The sequence below is a fragment of the Lonchura striata genome, chromosome 26 (assembly GCF_046129695.1).
Source record: "Lonchura striata isolate bLonStr1 chromosome 26, bLonStr1.mat, whole genome shotgun sequence".
NCBI classification, from domain to species: domain Eukaryota; kingdom Metazoa; phylum Chordata; class Aves; order Passeriformes; family Estrildidae; genus Lonchura; species Lonchura striata.
This window is the reverse complement of record NC_134628.1, coordinates 188,471-209,628: the sequence shown is the minus strand read 5'-3', so window position 1 is coordinate 209,628 and position 21,158 is coordinate 188,471. Positions and strand designations below refer to the sequence as shown.

At 51.0% G+C, this 21,158-nt stretch overlaps 1 protein-coding gene across 1 annotated transcript in view; it reads left to right on the top strand.

Moving 5' to 3' along the window:
- The window catches only part of ARID1A (AT-rich interaction domain 1A), a 34,859-nt gene that overhangs the window by 10,400 nt on the left and 3,301 nt on the right, over positions 1-21,158 (top strand). The window contains exons 2-4 of the mRNA XM_077788469.1: positions 10,911-11,123; positions 11,755-12,204; positions 12,882-13,153. Of these exons, the coding sequence (XP_077644595.1) occupies positions 10,911-11,123; positions 11,755-12,204; positions 12,882-13,153 (935 nt within the window). The remainder of the gene's footprint in view (positions 1-10,910; positions 11,124-11,754; positions 12,205-12,881; positions 13,154-21,158) is intronic.

Sequence of the window (21,158 nt, the reverse complement as noted above, 5' to 3'; positions counted from 1 at the left end):
GGCACCATCTTCTTGAGAATTTTCTCTGGTTTAAGGAAAAATCATCTTGATGGAAACGTGGTTTCCAGCAGCCTGTGGGGAGAATGTGGCTCCCCTGGAACAGGGCACACTGGTGGGGAAGGGACTTTCAGAAGGGGGCAAGAGTGTTGGCATAAAACCCCCCCTGACTCGGGTCATGCGCTGGAGGAGAAGCAAAAAGCCTGACTGGCTGTGCAGGAGATGCTGACAGACAATCCTACCCCAAATTTTCCTGTCTGCCTCTACTTGAAAGATGTTTCTGAGCCCCTTCCCTGTCCTTCCTGCTCAGTTCACAGGCCATGGTGGCGTTGCAAAAGCTAGCTGCTTTCCACGTTAATTGTGATTGATTACCTTGCAATCTGGGACAAGATTTCCTTTGAAAAGCTATGTGCTGATTTGGTGTCAGGAATTAAAATCAGATGAAGTGATTAGTGTTGTATGAAACATCCCAGAGCAATTGAGCGCTCCTTGTTTTCAGCTGTGTTCTGGCCCTTAACCCTTCCCTGCCCGCTCCTTGGAGCGAGGTGCTGGGTCTGCTGCCCTGCTCAGATGAATGAGCCGGGGTGCTGGGGAGCCAGGAGTGGTTTTGGGGAGCCTGCAGGGGTGGTGCAGTGTGCTGCTGAGCCCCAGAGCAGGGATTACAGGCTGTGGTGAGGACTGGGAGCGTGCTGGGGCTGCACTGTGCCGAGGCCACGGCACTGCACCCACGAGTGAGGGGCAGGAGCTGGGGAGAGCTTTGTCTGATCACTCTGTAAGACAATAAACTGTTCAGAGGTGGCACTGCTGTCAAGGTACACTCATGGCTCATCTTCCTTTCCTGAGTTGCCTTACACTTTCTTGTTATACCTGTTCCTGGAACCAGTGGAGACTTTGCAGCGTTGGCTGTTCCTCCTGCCCCCATGGCATTGGCACAGTTGGGAATTCTTGCATCCTCTCCCCAGCTGCCAGCACACGCTCCTCTTAACTCGCTAAGCAACTCCCCACGTTGTTCATTCTGCCTGGAAAGAAACCTGGATTTTTCTGGATGGAGATGAAATAAAAGCCCAAGGATAGAAGCAAGTGTGGGGCAACAGAACCAGGCTTCAAAAATCACTGTAAAGAAGGCCTGGCGGGCTTGTTTAAACAAAAAGAAAAATGGTATTTTTAAGTAACCAGGACCTTGTGTCACTCAGGATGTCTGTAGTGAACCTGAATCACAGCAGCCTTGGTTGGTGAAGGCTCCAGGAGTGTCTTCCCTGCTGTCTGGAGCTGCCTTGGCTGCAGCTCCAAGTTTCTTGCCCACGTAGACTTTCCATCTCCCCCAGCCTCCTCTTCCCCAGCAGCCCTGCTTTGCTGGATGCAAATAGCTCGTTTGGGTGTAAATACTGGAGATTGGTTGTGGCTTTGCTGTACAGTTACAGAGCCCATCCTCAGTAAATGCAGATGGTAACTTGTCATTACTGCAATTTTAAATATTTTTGGTTCCGTGGAACTGAAGTGGAGGCTTGAAGGTTGAATTTTAAGGCTAAAATAAGAGAAGGCTCAATAAAATCCACAAAAATAGCACCCGAATTTGTCAGCTGCTGTAATGACAAGGGAAATAAGGTAACTTTTCTGTTTCCTATTAGCAAAACAAAGCTTTGCTACCTTGTTTCATGTTGGATACAAAACACAGCCGGGTCAGGAGTGATGGGAGGGGGTTTGGGATTTACTGAGTTGCTTCCTGATGAGGTGACAGCGGGGCTGGTGGCGCAGTGTGGTGACAGCTCCTGTACCCCAGGGGTGTTTGAGGGATTCTGGGGCAATCAGTGATGCTTATCCCGACCTCCTGGCTGGGACAGGGCTGTGAGAGCTGTTACCCATCCCAGGGCTGGGTGATGTCCACTGTGGAGCTGTCAGTGTCCATCCAAGGTCTGGAGGGGAGTGTGATGGAGCACAGGGGCTTGTGTTGGTACAAACTGGGGTTGCCTGTCTTCCACAGATTCATCCCCAGCCTCACACTTCTTGGATGATTTCAATCTTCCATAATGCACTTTTGAATGAGTTCAGCCATTCTGCAGGAGCAGGGGAGAGGCTGAGCCGTGGCTTGGAGCAGCTGCAGGCCCTGACACGCAGCTCCTGTGGAAGCTGTGGATAAGATGGAGCTCTGGGATGAGGCACCTCCAAGAGCTGCAGCTCTCCAAGGATCAGGGTGGCTGTGTCCTCCTGCCTCGAGGTGCAGTGTGTGGTAGGAGAGGTGGGGCTGTGGGGACCTGGGGTTGTTCAGAGCCCTGAGCTGATCCCAGAGGCTCCCAGGAATGCCCATCCTGGCGTGGGGAGGGGTCATGGGAGTCTGCCTGTCCAGTTCAGTCTGTTCAGCCACTGTTTATTCTGGTGTAAAATGAGATGAATTTGCAAAGTGATGAGATATTCAAATAAAGATGGAGCTTTCAGACACACGAGTGGGTAGAAACCTGTGCTGCTGCATTTTACAGATGAAGATTTATCGGGAAAGTGTTCTTAGAAAGGGACCCAGGAGGCTGTGCTGGAGGTGTCTTATCAACTCCAGAGCGTGCACCAGTACCCTCAGATTTCTGTGCAGAAAAGGCTTTTAATGAATTGATAAAAGTACCTTTATTCTAGGAAGTAAACTGCAGTGAGCCCTTGCACTGGCTCTTCCTTCAGACCTCCAGTTTTGGAAAACATCCCTTGTGTTCAGTAGCAAAAGACATCTGTCCATGAGATCAGCAGGGCTTGTTTTAAAGGAAGCAGGGGTTACAGGGAATTAGCTGGATGTCTGAAGTCTGCCACAGGTTGCAGTGTCTGAGTGTATTTACGGGGCATCTGGAGCCCTTTCAGGTTTTCAGCGCTGGTGGGAGCGAATATTTTGGGACTCCCTTGCTGGTGCTGGGGAGCAGCTGCTCTCGTGCTCCTTGGAGTGAGATCACTTAAGCAGTGGTGACACTGATGTAATTCTGCTCTTCCACCCTAGCCCTTCCTGCTCCTGCTCTTTTTAGGGCTCGCTCTTGGCCCGGTCCCATCCCTGGAGCTCCTTCCAGCCGGGCTGGAGCAGGAGCGCTGCAATGAGACATTTGAGCGCCTTTTTGTTGACTTGCCTCCAGTTCATTAGAGCAGAGGGAGGAGGCTGGCTAAACTTAAAGCCTGGTTTAATATTCAGGAAGGAAGTTTCTTTCCATCTTAAAAGGAACAGCACCTCATTACAAGGATCACATGTTCCTTGGGATCGTCTCCCATGGAGCTCAGGCGCAGTTTTCTTTACATCTTTGGTGTTGCTTGGATTTTTGGGTGGAGTCAGCAGTGGCACTTGGGGAATCCTGGGGTGAGTTGGTTGAATAATGTGCTTGTAAAGTGAATTGAAGCCTGACAGTGAGGGATAGATAGCTTGTTACTTAGTTCTTTGGGTAGAAGGAAATTGTATTTTAAATGTAAGTTGAAATTATTGGAGAAATTATAAATTGTATGGGGATCACACAGTCTGAATAACAAACTACATAATCTGACCCCAACTGCCTAGGAAATGCCTGAAATTTTCACTGGTCATCAGCTGTTGCACAGTAATCATAGTCTTTTGTTAATTTTGACTGCATTTAAATCAGTACATGGTGTTTGTCAGAATGACCTGCCACATGAGGTGGAGGGACGGGGAATGAGTCCTCTGTGTTAATTTTCAGGTAATGAGGGATCCCTTGTGCTATTCCCTCAGGGATGTGCTCTGAGCCTGCAGACAGGAGAGGTGTCCATGAGGAGCCATCATGGTGCTTGTTGCAGACTTGGCACCTTCCCGCCCTCCAGTTTTTAATGAAATAAAAAATTACACAACTCTGCTGGTACTTGGGCATGAATACTGTGCTGCTGTCAGGTTGTTTCCAGTGGGGCTTTGAGGGGTGACTCTCATCTCACTTCCCCACCACCTCACCTTCTGCTGATTGACTTCTTTGAGGAATGAGATGTTCCATAATGATACATCCTGTAATCAAAACTCTGGTCAGTTTTAATCAATTAGAAGAATCTTAGTAAGAGCTGTGCTTTGGAAAGTCCTCTGAGATGTGTGGACTGGGCTCTTGCTGAGAAACGTTAATGGGTAATTACTGGATTGTGTTTAGCAGGAGATACAGGTCACAGGATGGCTGCTGGGAGAAACTCGCTCATCTTCCTTCCACTGGTTCAACTCAGGATGTAGATTTACAGCAGATCTCCCCAAAGAAAGTGCTGTAATAAATGATCAAGGAGGGGTTAAACATAGAGCAGAGCAGATTTTAGGTTTGCAGGAGCTCCAGATAGAAGCAGGTGGCTGAAGTAATGCAGCAAGGGTCCTGTTCTTCTGTGTTGGTGTTGTGAGCTTGTGCTGAGGTCGGGGTGTTAGCAGAGGTTTAGAGGAATAGAAAGTGTCTGAGGTCAAACTCTGACCTACTGGGAAAAGTCAGAAAAAAAGCCAGGCTCTTCCTGGTTGCAGAACTGAAACTGTGGAGCAGAGGTCATTTGTTTTGACAGCCAAACTTTCATCTGCATTGGCCATTGATGATGAGATGATGATACATCATCTCCTGGTTGTGTGTCCAGATCCAAGTTAGATTCTGGGATTTGTGGGGGCAAGGGAGGAGTTTTATTTTTCTGTAGCTTATGTAAAAATGGATTTGTCCTGCATGTTTCCAAGGGATGAGCATTTGTAACCCTGTGCTGTATTCCAGAAGTTAGGTTTTAACACTCCAGGCTTATGGGTGTGAGTCAGAGCATCCTGCCTGCTTCCTGAATGGAGTGGGGTCCCCAGAGGGATGGGGCTGCCCTGGGGGAAGGCAAGAAGAGTCCCTGATGGGAACTGAGCAGGGCCAGCACGGGCTCAGTGTCTGCCCTGTGTGTGCTGAGGGACTGAAGGAAATTGGTGGATTTCTCAAGTTTAAAAAGGGAGGGGAAAAGCAAAAAAGGAACTGTGCATTTCTGTGATGATATTCTCGGAGAAACAGGCTTGTTGTTTAAACTGTCCTAGTGAGGTGGTGGGTGTGGAGTGTTTATTACCATGGGTTTTCTAGATGTTTTCTTCTGGGGGCATCTTCATGTCCTGCTGGAGGATCTTTATTTTAACTTCAGCTTCCCCTGAGCCTCTTCTGTCCCCCTTTAAAAGCAGACCTCCATGGGAAGAGAGGCATCGGAGCATGACCTGGGCTATAAAAGGCAGCGAGTTCAGGCCGGGGTGTTGACCTCAGCACAGCCAGTTGCACCTTAAATAGAGCAGATGAAAGAGTTCCCCACTGGAAGGTGAGCCGTGTTTGCTCCCAAATGAGGACGGTTGTTGGTTTGTGATCATTTCCTCTGGTTGTGGAGGAGCTGGAGTCAACTTTGGGGGGGATTTTGGAAGGCACAGATGGGTGTGAGACTGTCTGATGTGCAAACATGAGTGACCACTGAAACTGGGATTTGCTGGAGCCTCCTGTGTTGTCCCTTGGGTGCTGTTGTGTCCGTGCTCCCATTAGTTCTGTTCTGGTGATGTTGTGGATTAGCCATGGTTGTGTTGTCGCAGGAGAGGAGCTGCTGCTCTCAGCTGTGGAATCATCACAGCCTGGCTGGTGTTGGTGGATGCCCAGAGCTTGGTGCCAGCTCTGGGCAATGCCTCCCTGTGTTTCTCGTTGTTCGTGAGCCCTGTGCTTTGTGAGCTCGTACCATCACACGGGAAATGGAGTTTGTCTTGCTCAGGCCTTGGTGCTGCAGCAGCGTAACTCTCACAGCACCTTGGAGTGTGGAAAAGGGACAGGGGTTGGAGGCTTTAGGACAGGGGTTTAAGATGGGAGGTCAAATCCCTATCCCTCCTCTACAAGACCCACCTGCTTCACTGCAGTGCGATGCCCTGGGGATGCAGCTGGGGAGGCGAGCAGCGTGTCCCTGAGCCCGTGGGACGCGTTGCCCATCACCGGCGCTGCTCAGCACCGTCTCAGCCCGGCCACTTCCACCTCGCTGCGGTGGCCGGGGAGCAGCTGGCACGTCCCTCTGCCTCCTCTCTGGAGCACAGCTCAGCAGGCAGACAATGGCTGGTGCTGCCGGGTCCTTCCCATCTGTTCCCGGCCCTTCCTGGGATTCCCGGCGCGGGTCCAAGCCCTCGCAGGCAGCTCGGTGGCCGGGGATTCCGAGCACAACCTTCCTGGCAGGACTGGTGTGGCTTTGCTTCTATGCAGATGAGCCATGTGCTTCTCGCTGGAAGGCGTTCCACAGGAAAAGACGTTTCCTGTGTTTGGTTCTGGGTGGGCGGCTCGGGGCTGAGCTGGGCTGGGGAGATTGGGAGAGGGATTACGGAGAGCGGCCCCCCCGTCCCCTTCCACCTCCAGCGCTACGTCACCACAACACAACCACACGCGCTCATACTCTTGGTGTCATTCATTCAGTGCCAAGATTGCTTTAAAAAATTCCCTTGGCCCCAGTTCAAACAGGAGTACAGCTGGGATGTGTTAGATTTTAGGCAGTCTGCCCTCAATTTGAGATGAGTTATAAATAGCAGTGCCGACTTCCTTAACTACCACTCTCCGAGGTAAAATGCAGGTTAATGACTGTGGGAATCAATTAGGGCTTCTCTCGGTTAAACAGCCAGGAATGCTTTTTATTATTTTTTTATCACAAATAACGGACAACAAAGCTGGTCAGGAAAAGATTTCAAAGCCAAGGTGGGAGCTGAGGGCTTTTTTCTTATTTTTCTCAGCCTTCTAATTTTTATGGGGGGGTTGGGGGGGCAGCTGAAGAAACCAGTTGTGGCCAACACCCGTGATTGCCAATGAGTGAATGACGCTGATTTGAAACCGGAGAGTTCAGTCGATGACTCTCCTTCTATTTCTTCCTCTGGCCTAATAAAATACAAATATGTAATAAGGTAATGGGGAAAGTCAGAATTCCATTTTTTCTGTACAGCTGTGGAGAGCTTGGCTCTTGCTTCCGAAGTGGGATTTGCCTCTTCCCTTTACTCATTTTCCTGACAGGACCAATAGCATGTCCTCTCAATTTAACCAAGCTATTCATTCAAGAGGCCAAATTTCTCTTCCACCGGACAAAATCTGAAAAGAATTGTTCATGGAATCCTCTTGTCTGCTTCAAGCTTTTTTTGTTTCTTACGGAAACCCCGGTGTTGTTTGGAAGAAGAGCAGGTTTCACTGCACTGCCTCATTACAGGGGCCTGACACCCTTCACATCACACAGAGTGATTTGAAGAGCTTTTGAACTCGGCAATTTTAAGCTCACTCTGGGCTTGCTGTTACAAACTCTTAGTCTAGAAGTATCTTAAATTACCCCAAAAAAGCTCTGCAGTTTCTCTGGAGCACCAGCTTATGGTCACTCTCTTTACTCACCCAACCACACAGCTTTGTTTTTGGAAGTTTGGCTGGTGGCAGGACAATGTTTTGTGGAATTTTGGTACTTACTGGTGTTACACAACAGCAGAGATAGTGGGATTGAGGGAGAATAGAAGCAATTTCTATGAATGCAGGGAGGTGTAAGCAGGGGGTCTGGACTTCAGTGATCAAGGAGCAACACTTTCTCTCAATTATGTCTCTCTGTGGCAGGGCCTTTGCTTTTGAAGTGTAATCACAGTAATCTACTCCTGTGGTTTCCTATTGAAAGGATTTCCCATGTATCAGCCCAGAGAAGAATTTCCAGCCTTTTGCAGTCGGGGTTTGGTATTTCCCTATTTACCCTGACGTGTTCTGCTTCCTCCCAGCGTGCCCATCTCTGTGACACGGGTGTGCAGAGGGGCTGTGCAGCCTCTGCCCCTCCCAGCACCCCACACCAGCCCTTGGATCCATCCCTGCATTTCAGCTTGCTTCTTTTCTTGAGGCACATTGAAGGTTTTGGGGCAGCAGGTTCAAGGAAGCTTCCTGAAGGCTGACTCTTTGAGCCAGAGCAACAATACCAGGTCCAGAGCAGTTAAAGCCCCATCAGCGACTGAGATGTGTGGGATATTCTGAATTAATGGGATATTTTGAAGGAAGAAGCAACACATGGCAGCATCTGAGATGTACAGGGCAACCCCAGGGAGCATGAATTAGCCTTGCTATGAGTCAGGAGTGTGTGAATGAAATAGTTCCTTCGTTAGGGATTAATTGGCATTTACATTCCTCCTGGTGATAGAATTTTATCCATAAGGCTGCAATCTAGATGCTCTTTGTGTTTGTTTTTAGCACCCTCCCTGTGCTAGGGCCTGGTGGAAGGGGGGCAGCTTGAGGCACGTCGTGTCCTCCTACGCTGAGCAGTCAAGGTGACAACTTGGTCACATCCTGGAAAGATGTTTGGGGTTTGTGTTTTGGGTTTTCTCTCTCTTTTTTTTTTTTTTTTTTTTTTTTTAATTTTTTTTTTTAATGGCTGCATAAACAGTTGCAAACGTTTCTTGGAAGTTTTTTAGTAGTTGTCATGCTTCCTGTAGGAGTCATGGAAAAGTGAAGATTCACCTTGTTTTCTCCTCCCTGAAGAGATGGTTGGTCTTGTGGGTGACCACAGACAAGAAAATCAGTGCAGGGGTGGCAGCATGTGGTGTGAGTGTATTTAGGAAAAGAAAAAAGTTTAAAAAAAACCCAACAAATAATGTATTTGAGAAGCTGCCCTTGGTAGAAGGTTGCAAAGGTGAGTTACACCCAGGAGGAAGCAAGTAGCAAATGGAAAAGATGTTGAAACATTTAGTCAGTAACACCGAAGTTGCACTTTGTCAGGTGGAAGGAAGGATGTAAGTGCTTGGGGGTGGTGAGAGCAGGCTGAAGTCAAAAGCCAGGGGCTAGGAAAGCTCCTGGTGGCCTGTATTTTCACATACCAAAGGAGATAATGTGGGCAGGGAGAAGACGTCAGTAATGCAAGGGGATACCCACAAGGCAAGACTTGGGAAGCACCAGGGACAATCGCTGAGAAGATGTAAACACAATTTGCATCTTTTAAGGTTTATGGGAGCTCCACATGGGTGCTGCAGTCAGGACTGAGGCCCTGCAGCTCTGAGAGCTCCACCAGAGCCTTCAAAGGTCTCTTTTTTCTGCTCCCATGAATGGAAGCTCCTTTTCCAGCTGGCACAGACCCCGTGTGGGTGCCTGGTGTGGGCTCCAGGCACGGTGTTCCCAGGGCAGGGACCTGGGGCTGCCGTGGGTCCAGCCTCTGCCCGTGTTACTCCCCAGCAGCAGCATCTGTGAGAGCTTGAACATCAGACACGGAGTAAAACTTGCTCAGGGTTGGTTTGGTGTCAGTGTGGAGGAGAACCCAGCACAGCTGAGCTGGGAGGGCATCCAAAATCTGCCTGGGGACAGCTTCCACAGGATGGCAAAGGCTGTGCTCACAGAGGTTTGGCTTTCCCCAGCCTGCCAGAGCTCCAGGAGCAGCTGGGAAACGCTCTCAGGCTCAGGATGTGACCCTGGGGGTGTCCTGTGCAGGGCTGAGTTGGATCCTGGTGGGTCCCTTCCAGCTTGGCAGAGTCCATGGGTGCCCTGAGCCGGGCCAGGACAGAGCACCTGGGCTTGGATCTCCATCCATTTGTGCCATATTGGCACGAAGAGCCAGCAGCCTTTCCCTTTCCCAGCAGCGGGGCTTTTCCTGCCATCCCCACTGGTGCCAGCCCCACGAGCTGCCCGTGGGTCGCTGTGCTCGCTGCTGGCTCGGGGCTGAGCCTCCCTGGCAGCCACGCTGCGCTGGCACACCAGCGTGTGCTGGGGCTCCAAGCCCTGCTGGCTGCTGGGCAGGGCTTTCCTCCAGTGCAGCACACTGCAAGGACTTTTCCACCCCCCGGGAGGGTGGATTCTGCGAACACCAGTGAAACCCTGCTCTGGTCTCCGGGATTCTGTGGGGATTCCAGCCTGAGCTCTGCGTGATGTTTGCTTGTGCGGACCTGCAGGGCCACTCCTCAAGCACCTGAGCTCAGCAAGAGAGGGTGGATCTGTACAAACAGCACCCCAGGGCTGGTGGCAGGAAGGGATGGTGTAACAGAGTCCATTGTCATGGTGATCTGTGGAAAACATCTAATTGGGATTAGTTAGGTCATCGGGAGCTCAGGGAAGGATTCCCATTCAGTCCAAGGAATGGAGGTTAAGGACTGTGCTGGGATTCATTCAGAGGTCACCATACCAGAACAGCCCTTGCTTTAGTGGGGGAATAACTGCCAAGGTGAAAAAGCCTTGTTTTGAGGTCTGTAGTGCTGAGGTTTATAGTGTTTTCAGGAAATTCGATTGACTATTCCTAAATATTGGCTCCAGGCAGGGGTAGCACAGATGAAATCCAAGGCAAGTTGCATTTCTTCGCTCATTGTCTTTGCTCTAAAGCTCAGGGACCTGACTTCCAAGGCCGACAGAATTTTTTAATACATCTGTATAAATTTGATTTAGAAACTCTTTATTCTCCAAAAGCCAGCAGACACAAAGCACACGTAAAAAAAAAAAAAATCAAAAATGAAACTGCAGTCTTGAGGACTGTGGATGTCAGCTGCACTGCCCAGTGTTACTACATCAATGTGCATTAATTGAAATGCATAAGTGTAAATTAACAGCCTGTAGTGTTTTGGGAGACCTTGTTATATGTGAAAGAAGCAATGTTTCTTGTGAATATTTAAATTTTCAGCCTAAATTTAACTTGTTGTGGAATATCTGGACATTAAACTACTACCTACAATGGGGAAAAGCCACTTACACTGATAATTGACTTTTCTTGATGATCCTTCTTCCCTGTCTTGCCACGGGAGAGATGTCAGCGTTAAATGACTTCTCACTGGGCTTGTTCTTGGTGGAAGGGTGGGTTTGGAAGGGCAGCAGGAATCCTGCTGTCCTTCCAAATGTAACTTTGGGGTTTAGCACCTGGGAAGAGGCAGACGAGCTTCTCCTTGGCGCCGCGTTTCTCCTGGGGTTTTTGGGAAATGGCAGTGCTGAATGAACAGTGCTGTGTGCCTGGACGTGCCTGACGTGTCCCGCGTTGCCTTGCAGCCCGCGAGCCCGATGGATCAGATGGGGAAGATGAGGCCTCAGCCCTACGGAGGGAACAACCCCTACACGCAGCAGCAGGGGCCGCAGGCGGGGCCGCAGCAGGGCCACGGCTACCCCGGGCAGCCCTACGGGCCCCAGGGCCCCCAGAGATACCCCATGGGCATGCAGAGCAGGACGCAGAGCGCCATGGGCAGCATCTCGTATGCACAACAGGTACGGAGCTCCCACGGCCTGCCACAGGGCTGGGCAAACACACACGGCCGGGCCCTGGAGGTGAAACGGCGTTTCTCCAGGCTGGGCTTCGTGCCACACCTGCATCCAGGTGGGATCCGTGGCCTGGGGAATCCTTGTCTCCAAGAGAGGCGGTGGCAGAGCAGTGAATCCAGCAAGGGGAAAAATAAATAGCAGGGAAGGGAGATCCTCTTTCTGCTGTGCTGTGTTAGAGGCACAGCTGTTCTTTGCACAAGAAATGACTCCAGGTCAGTTTTGGCTCATTACATGATCCAAGTGGCGCCTGCTGGACTGTTTGCAGGATTCAAAAGGCAATTTTTTTTTTATTTGAAGCAAGCAGTCTTTCCTTTCAATGTTACTTTTGTTGAAGGGTGGTCAGATAGGGATCCCTAAAAACTTAGCTATGATGTCTGTTAGAACTTGGTTACTGCCAAGAATAATGTCACACACACGAGTGACTTCTGCTGTTTCCTGGGAAGTAACTAGGTAGTGGCAATTCCAGTGCACTTACTGCTCTGCACTGGTTTCTGAAGTTCTGCTCCTCGAGCAGAATCCGTGTGTGTGTGTGAGAAACACCTTTGTGACTGGTGCACCTCCGTCTCTCCCCGTGCAGATGCCTCCGTACGGGCAGCAGGGCCCCAGCGCGTACGGGCAGCAGAGCCAGAGCCCCTACTACAACCAGCAGAGCCCTCACCCGCAGCAGCAGCAGCAGCCTCCCTACTCGCAGCAGCCTCCGTCGCAGCCCGCTCACTCGCAGCCCTCGTACCAGCAGCAGCAGCAGCAGGCGCAGCCCCCGGCCGCGGTGCAGCCGGCGTACTCGCAGCAGCCGGCGCAGCCGCCCCATCAGCAGCCCCCCAGCCCGTACCCGCAGCCGGCGCCGCCGGCCCCGCAGCACCCCCAGGGCCAGCCCCCCTACTCCCAGCAGCAGTCCCAGTCCCCGTACCAGCAGCAGCAGGCGCAGCAGCCCGCGGCCCCCGCGGGGCTGGCCCAGCCTTCCTCGTCGTACCCGCCGGCGCAGCCGCAGCCCTCGGCTTACTCGCAGCAGCGCTTCCCCCCGCCTCAGGTAGGCTGTCCCCGGTCACTGTGGGACAGAGCTCCCGAAACCTCCTGCTCTGTGCCTTCAAACTGGGTAACCGCACACACGGCGAGCTGGGCGGGACAGAACGGTCAAAGCTGGCGGCTGCTCCCGCGGCTCACAGAGGTGGTGACCAGCAGAAGTCAAACTTGGCTTTGGGGAGGAGAAACAAAGCTTGGGACCTTTCAGCAGACACTGCAACACGTCCAGAGCAGCTTTGAGGAGTGGAAGGGTTTAATTGACTTGCCTTGTTTGTGTAAAGATGTACTTGGAACGAGGGCGAGATGGGGAAGGTGAGGAAGCAGGGAGGGCAGATCCAGGACAGCCGGTGACAGAATCTGTGGTGAGGAGAAGCTGTTCAGCTCCTGTGGCTGTTTTGGGATCTGCCTGAGGAATGTCCTGTGGATCCTTCTGGGTGGGGCTTCAGGGTGCCTTCCCAGTCAGGATTGTTGTGTCTGGCATGGCCCTGGACCTGTGCTCCCAGCTCTGAGCAGGGTCTGTGCATGCTGGCTTTCAGTCCTGTTTCTCACCTCCTCTTTTGGGCAGATGTCACCAAGGGGACATAAACCTGCCCCAGCATGAGAATATCCCAGAGCAATTCCAACAGAGGCTTTATTGTATTCCCATTTGTGACCTTTTTTGGTTTGTGTTGGTTGATGTTTCAGGAGTTATCTCAAGACTCGTTTGGGTCCCAGGCATCCTCTGCTCCCTCCATGGCTTCCAATAAAGGGCAAGAAGACATGAACTTGAATCTTCAGTCCAGACCTTCCAGCCTGCCGGTGAGTGGGGCCTGGGCCGAGGGCAATCAGCAGCACAGCAGGAGAAATGAGCACTGGTCCTATTCCACGTGGAAATGGGAGCCACGGAGGCTGCCTGTGCTTTTTACGAAGTCATTAGCTTCTGGCTTCCCACTGGAGGTTGAATGTAATTTACAAAAGTAATGGATTTGAGAGGGAAGTTTAACCCTGAGTGCTCTGGTCTGCAGGTTCTGCCTAAAGCAGCTAATGCTGTGTGCAGTGTGTGAGGTACCTGCCTGCTGACAGAGTAGGCCCTGACTCCAGGGAAAATCCTCATTTTTACCTTATTTTCCTGTTCTTGGCCCACTGTGGCACTGGTGACTGGCACTGGGGCATCAGTGAACTTCTCTGGTCCAGTCTGTCTGAACAGTTGGTGAAAAAGACAATTTCATTGGCATCTAGAGAGAGAAAGATCAGTCCCGTGTAGCTCCTTCCTTGGCAGATGGAGAATTGTATTTTCTTTGGCATCCTAAATCTGAACGTGTAGTGACCAGTTGGGGATGAGGTTAGTGCCCAGTGTTCCAGCAGGTTTTGGGCCAGAGGAGTTTAATTTTGTGTTAAAACATCAAGAAAACAGAAGGGTTGAAAGTTTAGGTTAGCTTGCACAAGTTGGTCTATGCCTCTGGCCTGGAAGAAAAGTTTGGAGCTGCTGGGTTCCAATTTTGCTGGTAACTTTTGTTCTAATCAGTAGGAAGTGAGCGAGGTTTTATTTTTTCTTTAGCCACTGGCTAAGCCAGTGCTGGGAGCTGCAGCTGAATTGGCCAGAGGAATGGGCTGTATGTAGAACTGAGTTATTTTTGCTCCCAGCAATGAGAACAGCTTTGTTACCAGCCCCTTGAAATAATGCCTTCGGATCGTGGGTACAAATTGTCACCCAAAATATAAAGTGGTTCTAGTTCTGACCACCTAATGGGAGTAGTTGTGGGTTGTTGCTTTTTCTTTCCTCTTTGCTTTTTTTTTTTCTTTTTCCTTTTGGACCCTGATTACAAAGATTTAATTTGTTCTGAGGCCTGGGGGATAAAAAAAAAAAACATTTAAAATAGCATGTTTCTTTGCACTCTGCCTCTCCACAAGTTCTTCCATGTGACCCATCTTCTGGTGAGGAGCGCAGGAGAAGTGAAGCCACTGGAGTAATTGAAGAAATTGCTGTAGCTCAGAACGGTGGGAAGTCCTTTCAGAGGCACTGCTGATGGAGCCTTCCTGGATCCTACTGATCCCTCTGGCTTGGATTATAGGCATTAGGAACGAGGCTGTGCAGAAGTGGCTCCTTCTCAGCACCGAGTGGGAGTTTGTGTTATACCTTGTGGTTAAATATATTTGGCCCTTTTCAAGTTGTCCCTTCTCTTGAGTAGTCTAAGAAAAGAAGTCCATCCCAGCTGCAAGACTGAAGGAACCTAGAAACAAGGGAATATCTGGTTTTCCTGGCTGTACCACCAAATAATTTGCATTTAGAAATCAAGCAGTCTTTAGCTTACTCAACCCTGGTATATTTTCTGCCTTTCTCTTCCTTAGTAGACAAAAAAATTTAAAAAAGGAGACTCACTTGTACATCTTTCATGATTCCTTGTTGTCTCTTTGGGATCCTGTAGGACGAGAACAGCACCAGCTGAGAAGGGCTTCAGACAGGGATGCTGTGGGGTGTTGAAAGGCATCTCTGGGATGCTGGCAGCCAAATCCTTCTTTCAGTTTGCAGTGATCAATCTCCTGCACAGAGTTTGGCCTGGGGATGCTCAGGAACACAAGATCTCCATGGAAGGGCACTATCAATTTCTTTTTATCTTCCTGATATTGCTCAGTCTGTCTAGTTGAGAAAGTTTTATCCTGCTCAGGAGGATTCCCAGATCCCTGTTTTGCCATTATGGATGACTTAGAAGAGCAGAGTTTGTTTGTGGGCTTTTAATTTTATTACGGAGTCCTGAGCCCTTTCCCAGGCCTGGTGGGTGCTGTGGAAAAGCTCACTGGGTATCCTGGAACTGGGGCAAATCAAGCCATGCATCATCTTTAATTAAACACAGATCAGCCCCAGCAGGAAAAGGAGGTTCCTGCTTTTTAGGTTCTTGGGAAGTGTTGAATTGATGTGCCCTGTGCCTTTACAAGTCCTTGGCCTTTACACGTGGATATTGTGCACCAGTGTTCATGCTGGAATTCTAAGCATTAAAGGGGAATATTCCTTTGGGATATTCCTTCTGTCTCCTGGCAGGGACATTGTCAGGTTGTTCAGCTCCTGTGGCTGTTTTGGGATCTGCCTGAGGAATGTCCTGTGGATCCTTCTGGGTGGGGCTTCAGGGTGCCTTCCCAGTCAGGATTGTTGTGTCATTAACTGAACTTTCTCCCGGGCTAACTGGGGCTCCCTGGTGCCTTTTAAAGAGCTCTGCCTCCCCGTGAGTGTCCTGGCTGCTCTCCCTTCCTGCAGCAGGCAAACTGAGGAATTTCTCTGAAAAATTCACTTCTTCCCTAGGGAGTCTCCATCAGGATTGCAGCCAAACTAAACTTAGATTGCAATTGCACAGGAGAAGGGAAGCATAGTCTTTTGTGTCTGGGTGTAATAGAGGAATAGTAATCCTTGGGATAGATCTGTTTCTCCCAGGAGATTCCCTAGTTTCTTCTTCTTAGCAAAAAAATTCTTCCTGGAGAGTTGTATCCAGTTTATTCAGTGCTAACTTCAGCTTTTGAGTCTGGATTTTGAGGCTGAAGGAGTCACACATTTCCAGGTAAAAACTTCCTTGTGTGTAGCCATGGAAGTTGCTGGTGGCAGCTCTGGGGGAAGCAGTTTGGGTGTTGGGACATCCCTTTGGGTTTGGATTGCAGATCAGCTCTGCTGCAGAGCTCTTTGGAGTTGTAGGTTTGTTGGGAAGGATTTTCTTTCTTTTCTTTCTCCTTGTGGAACATGAGACAGGTTTTACCTTGCCCATCTCTGTCTCATGGGCTGCCTTGAAGGAGTTCCTGATGCTTTTGGGGTGGATGTGGAGCGTGAGGCAGGGGTTCCTGCCAGGCTCTTCATTCCTTCCCAGCCACAGAAATTGGCATCTCTGGTGTTTGAGCTCCCAGGCTGGCCCCAAAAGCCATTAATAAACCAGGAGGACACATTCTGGCAGGGTTTTGGAGGTCCTGACACAGCAAGGTTCTGTTTGAATTTTTGTGGCAGCAAACTGGGCAGTTGGGGCAAAAATTTCGGAATTCCTACCCCAGAATGTCCTTAGTTTGGTCAGTGTAGTGGTGAGCCTGAGGGAGAAATCCCCTCCCTGTCCTAGACAGTTTATTTTCATCTTGCTGTAGAGTGGGAATAGTTTTAACCTCAGTATTTTGCTATTTTGCACTATTGGGAAACCATTTTGTTTATTTGGTGATGTTTCACTCTGGTTCATCTATGAATTTTGATCTGAAAAGTGTCCTATAAATGGCAGAAGGGATTTTAACCAACTGAAAATATTCCTGATCCATGGTTCATTTCTGGGTGTGGGTTCTGGCCTTGGGTCTTTGCAGCGTGGATTGAAGAAAATTAGGTTTTGTTGGGTGGGGAGAGGAATGTGGCTGCAGAGCTTTGGCAGAAAAATCTTGTCAGTGAATGTCCCCAGCAGTTGTGGGGTAGTTTTGGTTTGATTATCTCTCCCTCAGTTGAGCAGTTGCTGACTTTGGGTACTGGAGGTTGTCAGGAAGCACTGCTTGGATTCTCCATTCTTTCCAACTGGTCATTTCAGCTGCTCTGGGAGTGCTTGAAGTGGAATAAAGTTGAGCTCTGTCAGCTGCGTCCCCTGACCTGGAAATAATCCATGCAACAGGCTGAAATGCAGCAAAAAACTGTCAGAGCTGCCATGGAGGGAGGAAAGCAGCCTGCTTCCTTAAAATTTCAGTTTAAAATGAATAATTTTGACAGCTTTTTCAGGGGGCAGGGAGAAAGAACCTTTTATAGTTCAATCTGCTGGTCACTTCAAACCTTTCTTTTTTTTTTCCCTCTCCTTTTTTCTCTTTCCATAAGGGACTTCCTGCTTCTGTTTGGTTTGTGTTTGGCCTTTTGAGCTTGTCTTATTGCTTGCCTTAGGAGAGGGATTAGCAGTGTGTGCATTTCAAAGCAGGGCAGCACAGTGGATATGCAGATAAAGCCACCAGCACCCCAGGCTTCCCCAGGAGCACCTGAAGCTCTGGCAGTGCACATCCCTCCTTCCAGCGTGTGCCCTCTCAAGGGTTTCATCCCAGGCTGTGGTGATAGCGAAAGGTAAAAATGTATTTTTCCTTGATCAGTGCTCCCCTGCCCAAAGTTCTCATGTTGTGTGACTGTGCCCACCATTCCTGCATGGTTCCTTGAGAAGGCTGTGCCCTTTTTCCCGAGTTTTTATATTTTGTTAACTGTGGGGAGCATCTCCAGAGCCGCCCTGACCTTCAGGCGCTCCGGTGCCAGCGTTCACACTCGGCCCTGCCCCAGGGCAGCTTTGCTGTGTGTCCGTGTGGCACTTCCCTCTGCTGCCAGAGTGCCCGGGTGGCACTTCCCTCTCGTGCCAGCCCTTGCTGGGGTTTGAGGGGAGCTGATCCCACCGTGTGCCGGGGCAGCTCCCAGCCCGGAGCTCCCCCAGCATCCCTGGGGAGCGCCGCAGGAGCTGCGCTGCGCTCTGCGCTCGCTGCCGGGCTCGTTTCCTGTTTCTATTCTGGTCGAGAGCAGCTCAGCTCAGCTTCCTGCCCGCGCCTCTCGCCTTCCCCAAAGCCCAGCCCTTCCCTTGGCTCGCTGTGCTCCGGCCGGACCGCGGCAGCGGAGCCGGGACCCGCCGGGGTCCGGCCCTGGGTGCGAGGAGGGTGCTGCAGGGTGGGCAGCTCTGCTCAGGGGTCCTGGCCGTGCCCTGTGCTCTGCTGCCACATCCCTGTGCTGCCACAGAGCCCCTGGCAGGGTGATCCAGTCCCAAGAGGGTGATCCCCACCTGGCAGGGTGACCCAGTCCCACCAGGGTGACCCAGCCCCACCGTGAGCCCCCCCAGGTCAGCCCCTGCTCTCCCAGCAGCTTGGGCTGCAGGCCAGGGCAGTCAGGCTTTCACTTCCTTTCTGCTGCTGTCACTGGACACCCTTTAAAAGGTGCAGAAGCCTCTTGTGAGTCTGACTTCACTTCGATCCTCACCCTCTTCCCTCTCCATGCCGATGAGCCCTGCCAGAGGGAGCCCACCATGCTGGGAGGGAGGGGCTGTGCTGGTGAAACACCACCACACCTGAGCTCTCGCTCCACGGGAATAATTTCCCTCTTACTGTGCTTCTGGCACGCTGGATTGACTTGTCTTGGAGACATGTGGGATCATAAATACCGTGGGGAAAACTCTTTCCACATGGTGCCCACGTGTGGGGCATGGCAGGGGCCCAAGGCTTGGGCTGCTCCCGTGGGCTGGGCTGGGTCACACTGGGATCCCAGATCAGTTCTGGTAATTGGAGGAGTTCTACGATTGGTTTTTATTACAGTTTTGAATCTGGAAAGAAGCTTCTATTAAGGGAAAGGGGAAAAAAAAAAGGTTTAATTTCCTGAAACGACAAGAAGTGACATCTCCAGGCGTGGACTGTTCTGGCGCCCTGACCCCGAGGGCAGCACTGGGCCCACGTCAGCCTGGCCTGGGCCAGGTTTCCATGGATATGGTGCCTCTTCCTGTGCCTGCTCGCTGCTCGGAGCCAGGAGCCAGGAGCAGTTCCCTGATTCTCTCCAAACGTGTCTCTGGTCTCCCCATCCCACCCAGAGCAGCTCCCCCAGCCTGGGGTGGCACTGCAGACAGCTCTGGATGGAAATGGTTGCTCTGGAGATGCCCCAGTGCCAAGGGGCCATCCCTGCCTTCCCACAGGTACCAGGGAGTTTGGGAAGGAGCTGCCAGCTTCCAGCTGTCCCTTAGAATCAGTCCAGGATCACAGGCTGGGTTGGGTTGGAAAGAACCCTAAAGATCATCTGGTTCCAACCCCCTGCCATGGGCAGGGACAGCTTCCAGGGGAAGAACCACTGGATTCACCACACTTGCAAATGCCTTAGACTTTAGAAATCTTATTCTGCCCTAAAATCTTCCTCATGCTTTTTTAGAAATTGATCCTGTCACTGATAATTGTTTCAGAGACTGGTGAGAATACTAAAAGCTGACTTATCTTTAAATTCAAAGTATTTCCTGACCAGGGCCTTGTAAATTTTGTAATAATTTCAGCCTTTTGCCTTTGCTTGCTTCCCTTTGGCCACCCTGGCTGTGGAGGTTGGCGTGGTGGCACAGTCACATGCTGGGATGACTAAAATGCTTTGGAGTCTCAGTGTGTGGAACATGAGCCTGGAAAGTGCCTTCCAGAGAAGCTGGGGAATGGGAATATCCTCGTGTCTGGCAGTGCAAGGGGAGCTTCCTGCCTCCTCCATGGCTCTGTGAATAGGCAGGTGTGTCAGCTGAGGCCTGCACTCATTTCCCTCCTGCTCCTGCCTTCCCCAGGCCAGCCCTTCCCACTGAGGCTTGGAGATCCCTGCATCCCCTCCAGAAATCAGAGCATCATCCCCTGGTGCTGCTGCCATGTCGCTGCTTCCTGTGCCCAGGATCCTCCTGCCTCTTTCCCACAGCTTCTTTTGGGGTCAGTGTTGCTGTAGGAGCTGGAGGTGTCACCCCTTTGTGCTGGATGGACGGGACAGCTTCTGGGCCGGCTGAAGTGATGCCACCCTGGCTGGGAAAATGTGGCATTTTCATGCTGCCGTGGATGTTTGATGTTGCACCAACCTTTGTGTAAAGCTGGGAGTACTTTTTGCCAGCTGAGCAGCCTCCAAAGGGTTAAACAGGAACTCCTGTGTGGAGCCTTGCTGTTGCATCTCTGGGGTCCTGTGGAAGAGCCCAGCACTTCCCGGGTGGGAATGCTGCCCTTCCACATGGCGGGTTCTCCCTCCAGCGACATCTTGTTCTGTGGATGAATCATGTTACTCCTTCTCTACTTGGTGCTGCAACTACAGCTCGGAGTCTCTGCTCTCCAAAGACAGAGAAGATGAGATTTGCTCGTCTTCTCCGTGCTCAGAGGGGGAGGAAAGCCCCCTCGCCCTCCCTTTTTTTTTTAAATATATTTTATTTTATTTTATTTGGAGGGGGGAGAGAAGGAGGGGTGGCACAGGGTAGGAGCAGGAGATGTGATTAAAGCTCCTGCCGAGGAGATCTGTGGGAGTGGAGTATCGACCTCTGAAAAATCAATGGCTGCTGCGGTAGCAGCGCCGGCTGTTCCGCAAGGCTCCGGCGCAGGAATGTGGCACAGCCAGCAGCACTTCCCTCTGTCCTCCTCCCTGCTCCATCCCGAGCCTGCTCTCTGCCAGCCCACCTCACTCACCTGGATTTACTGCGCTGGATTAGAGCAGCAGCTTATTTTTGCAATCAGAGTAGAATTTCTCGTGTGGCACCGAGCCCCTCCTCCTGCCAGCCTCCTCTCCGAAAGCTCCCTTCCCTGCAGTGCAGCTCGAGCCAGCAGCTTCTCCCAGTTTGTCTGAAGCCAGCCTGGAAGAATGAGCTTTTCAGCTTCTTTTTTGAGCAAGGAAACTGCACGAATCTCTCTGGCATGTTCCAGTCCCCATCTTAGGTTTGTAATTGCCAGCGCTGCTGCCTGAGAGGAGCTGAAACTCCTTGGAAGGGAAGGGAATATGGACTCTGTAGCAGAGGCTGAAGCCTTGCTGGTGTTTGTTTTAGTGGGCAGGTGTTTTCTCCTTGAAGTAATAAAGTCTAGCACTTCCTTCCTGTCTGTAAGGACTGCAGGGATGAGGAGTGGCACGTGAGGATTCCCAGGTCCTTGTGGCACACTCAGTTTGGTACCAGGACCTGGATGTTTTTTCTCTTGCTGAACTCTGTTCCAGTTGCTCTCATGTCATCCCTGCTCAGATCAGAGGTGGAGCTTCCAGGGACTTATCCAAGGGGCCAATCCCAGTGATTTCATTGCTTGTTCCTTCTGACTGCTGGTCTTGTCCTATTTTGGAGGAGGACGTCCCCTTTGTGTCTGGTCCAGGCCATACCCACTCCAGGAACGATCCTGAAGGTGCTTTTGGTGCTGGAAAGATGGACTTGTGTTCCTCTCCACAGTGACTGGTGGGGGAGGAGCAGAGTAAGGGGATGATGGTCATCCCTGGCACAAGCTGTATGTTTTTGGGATAGGGCAGGACTTGGAAAATCTCTGTTCTAATTCTTGATTTGT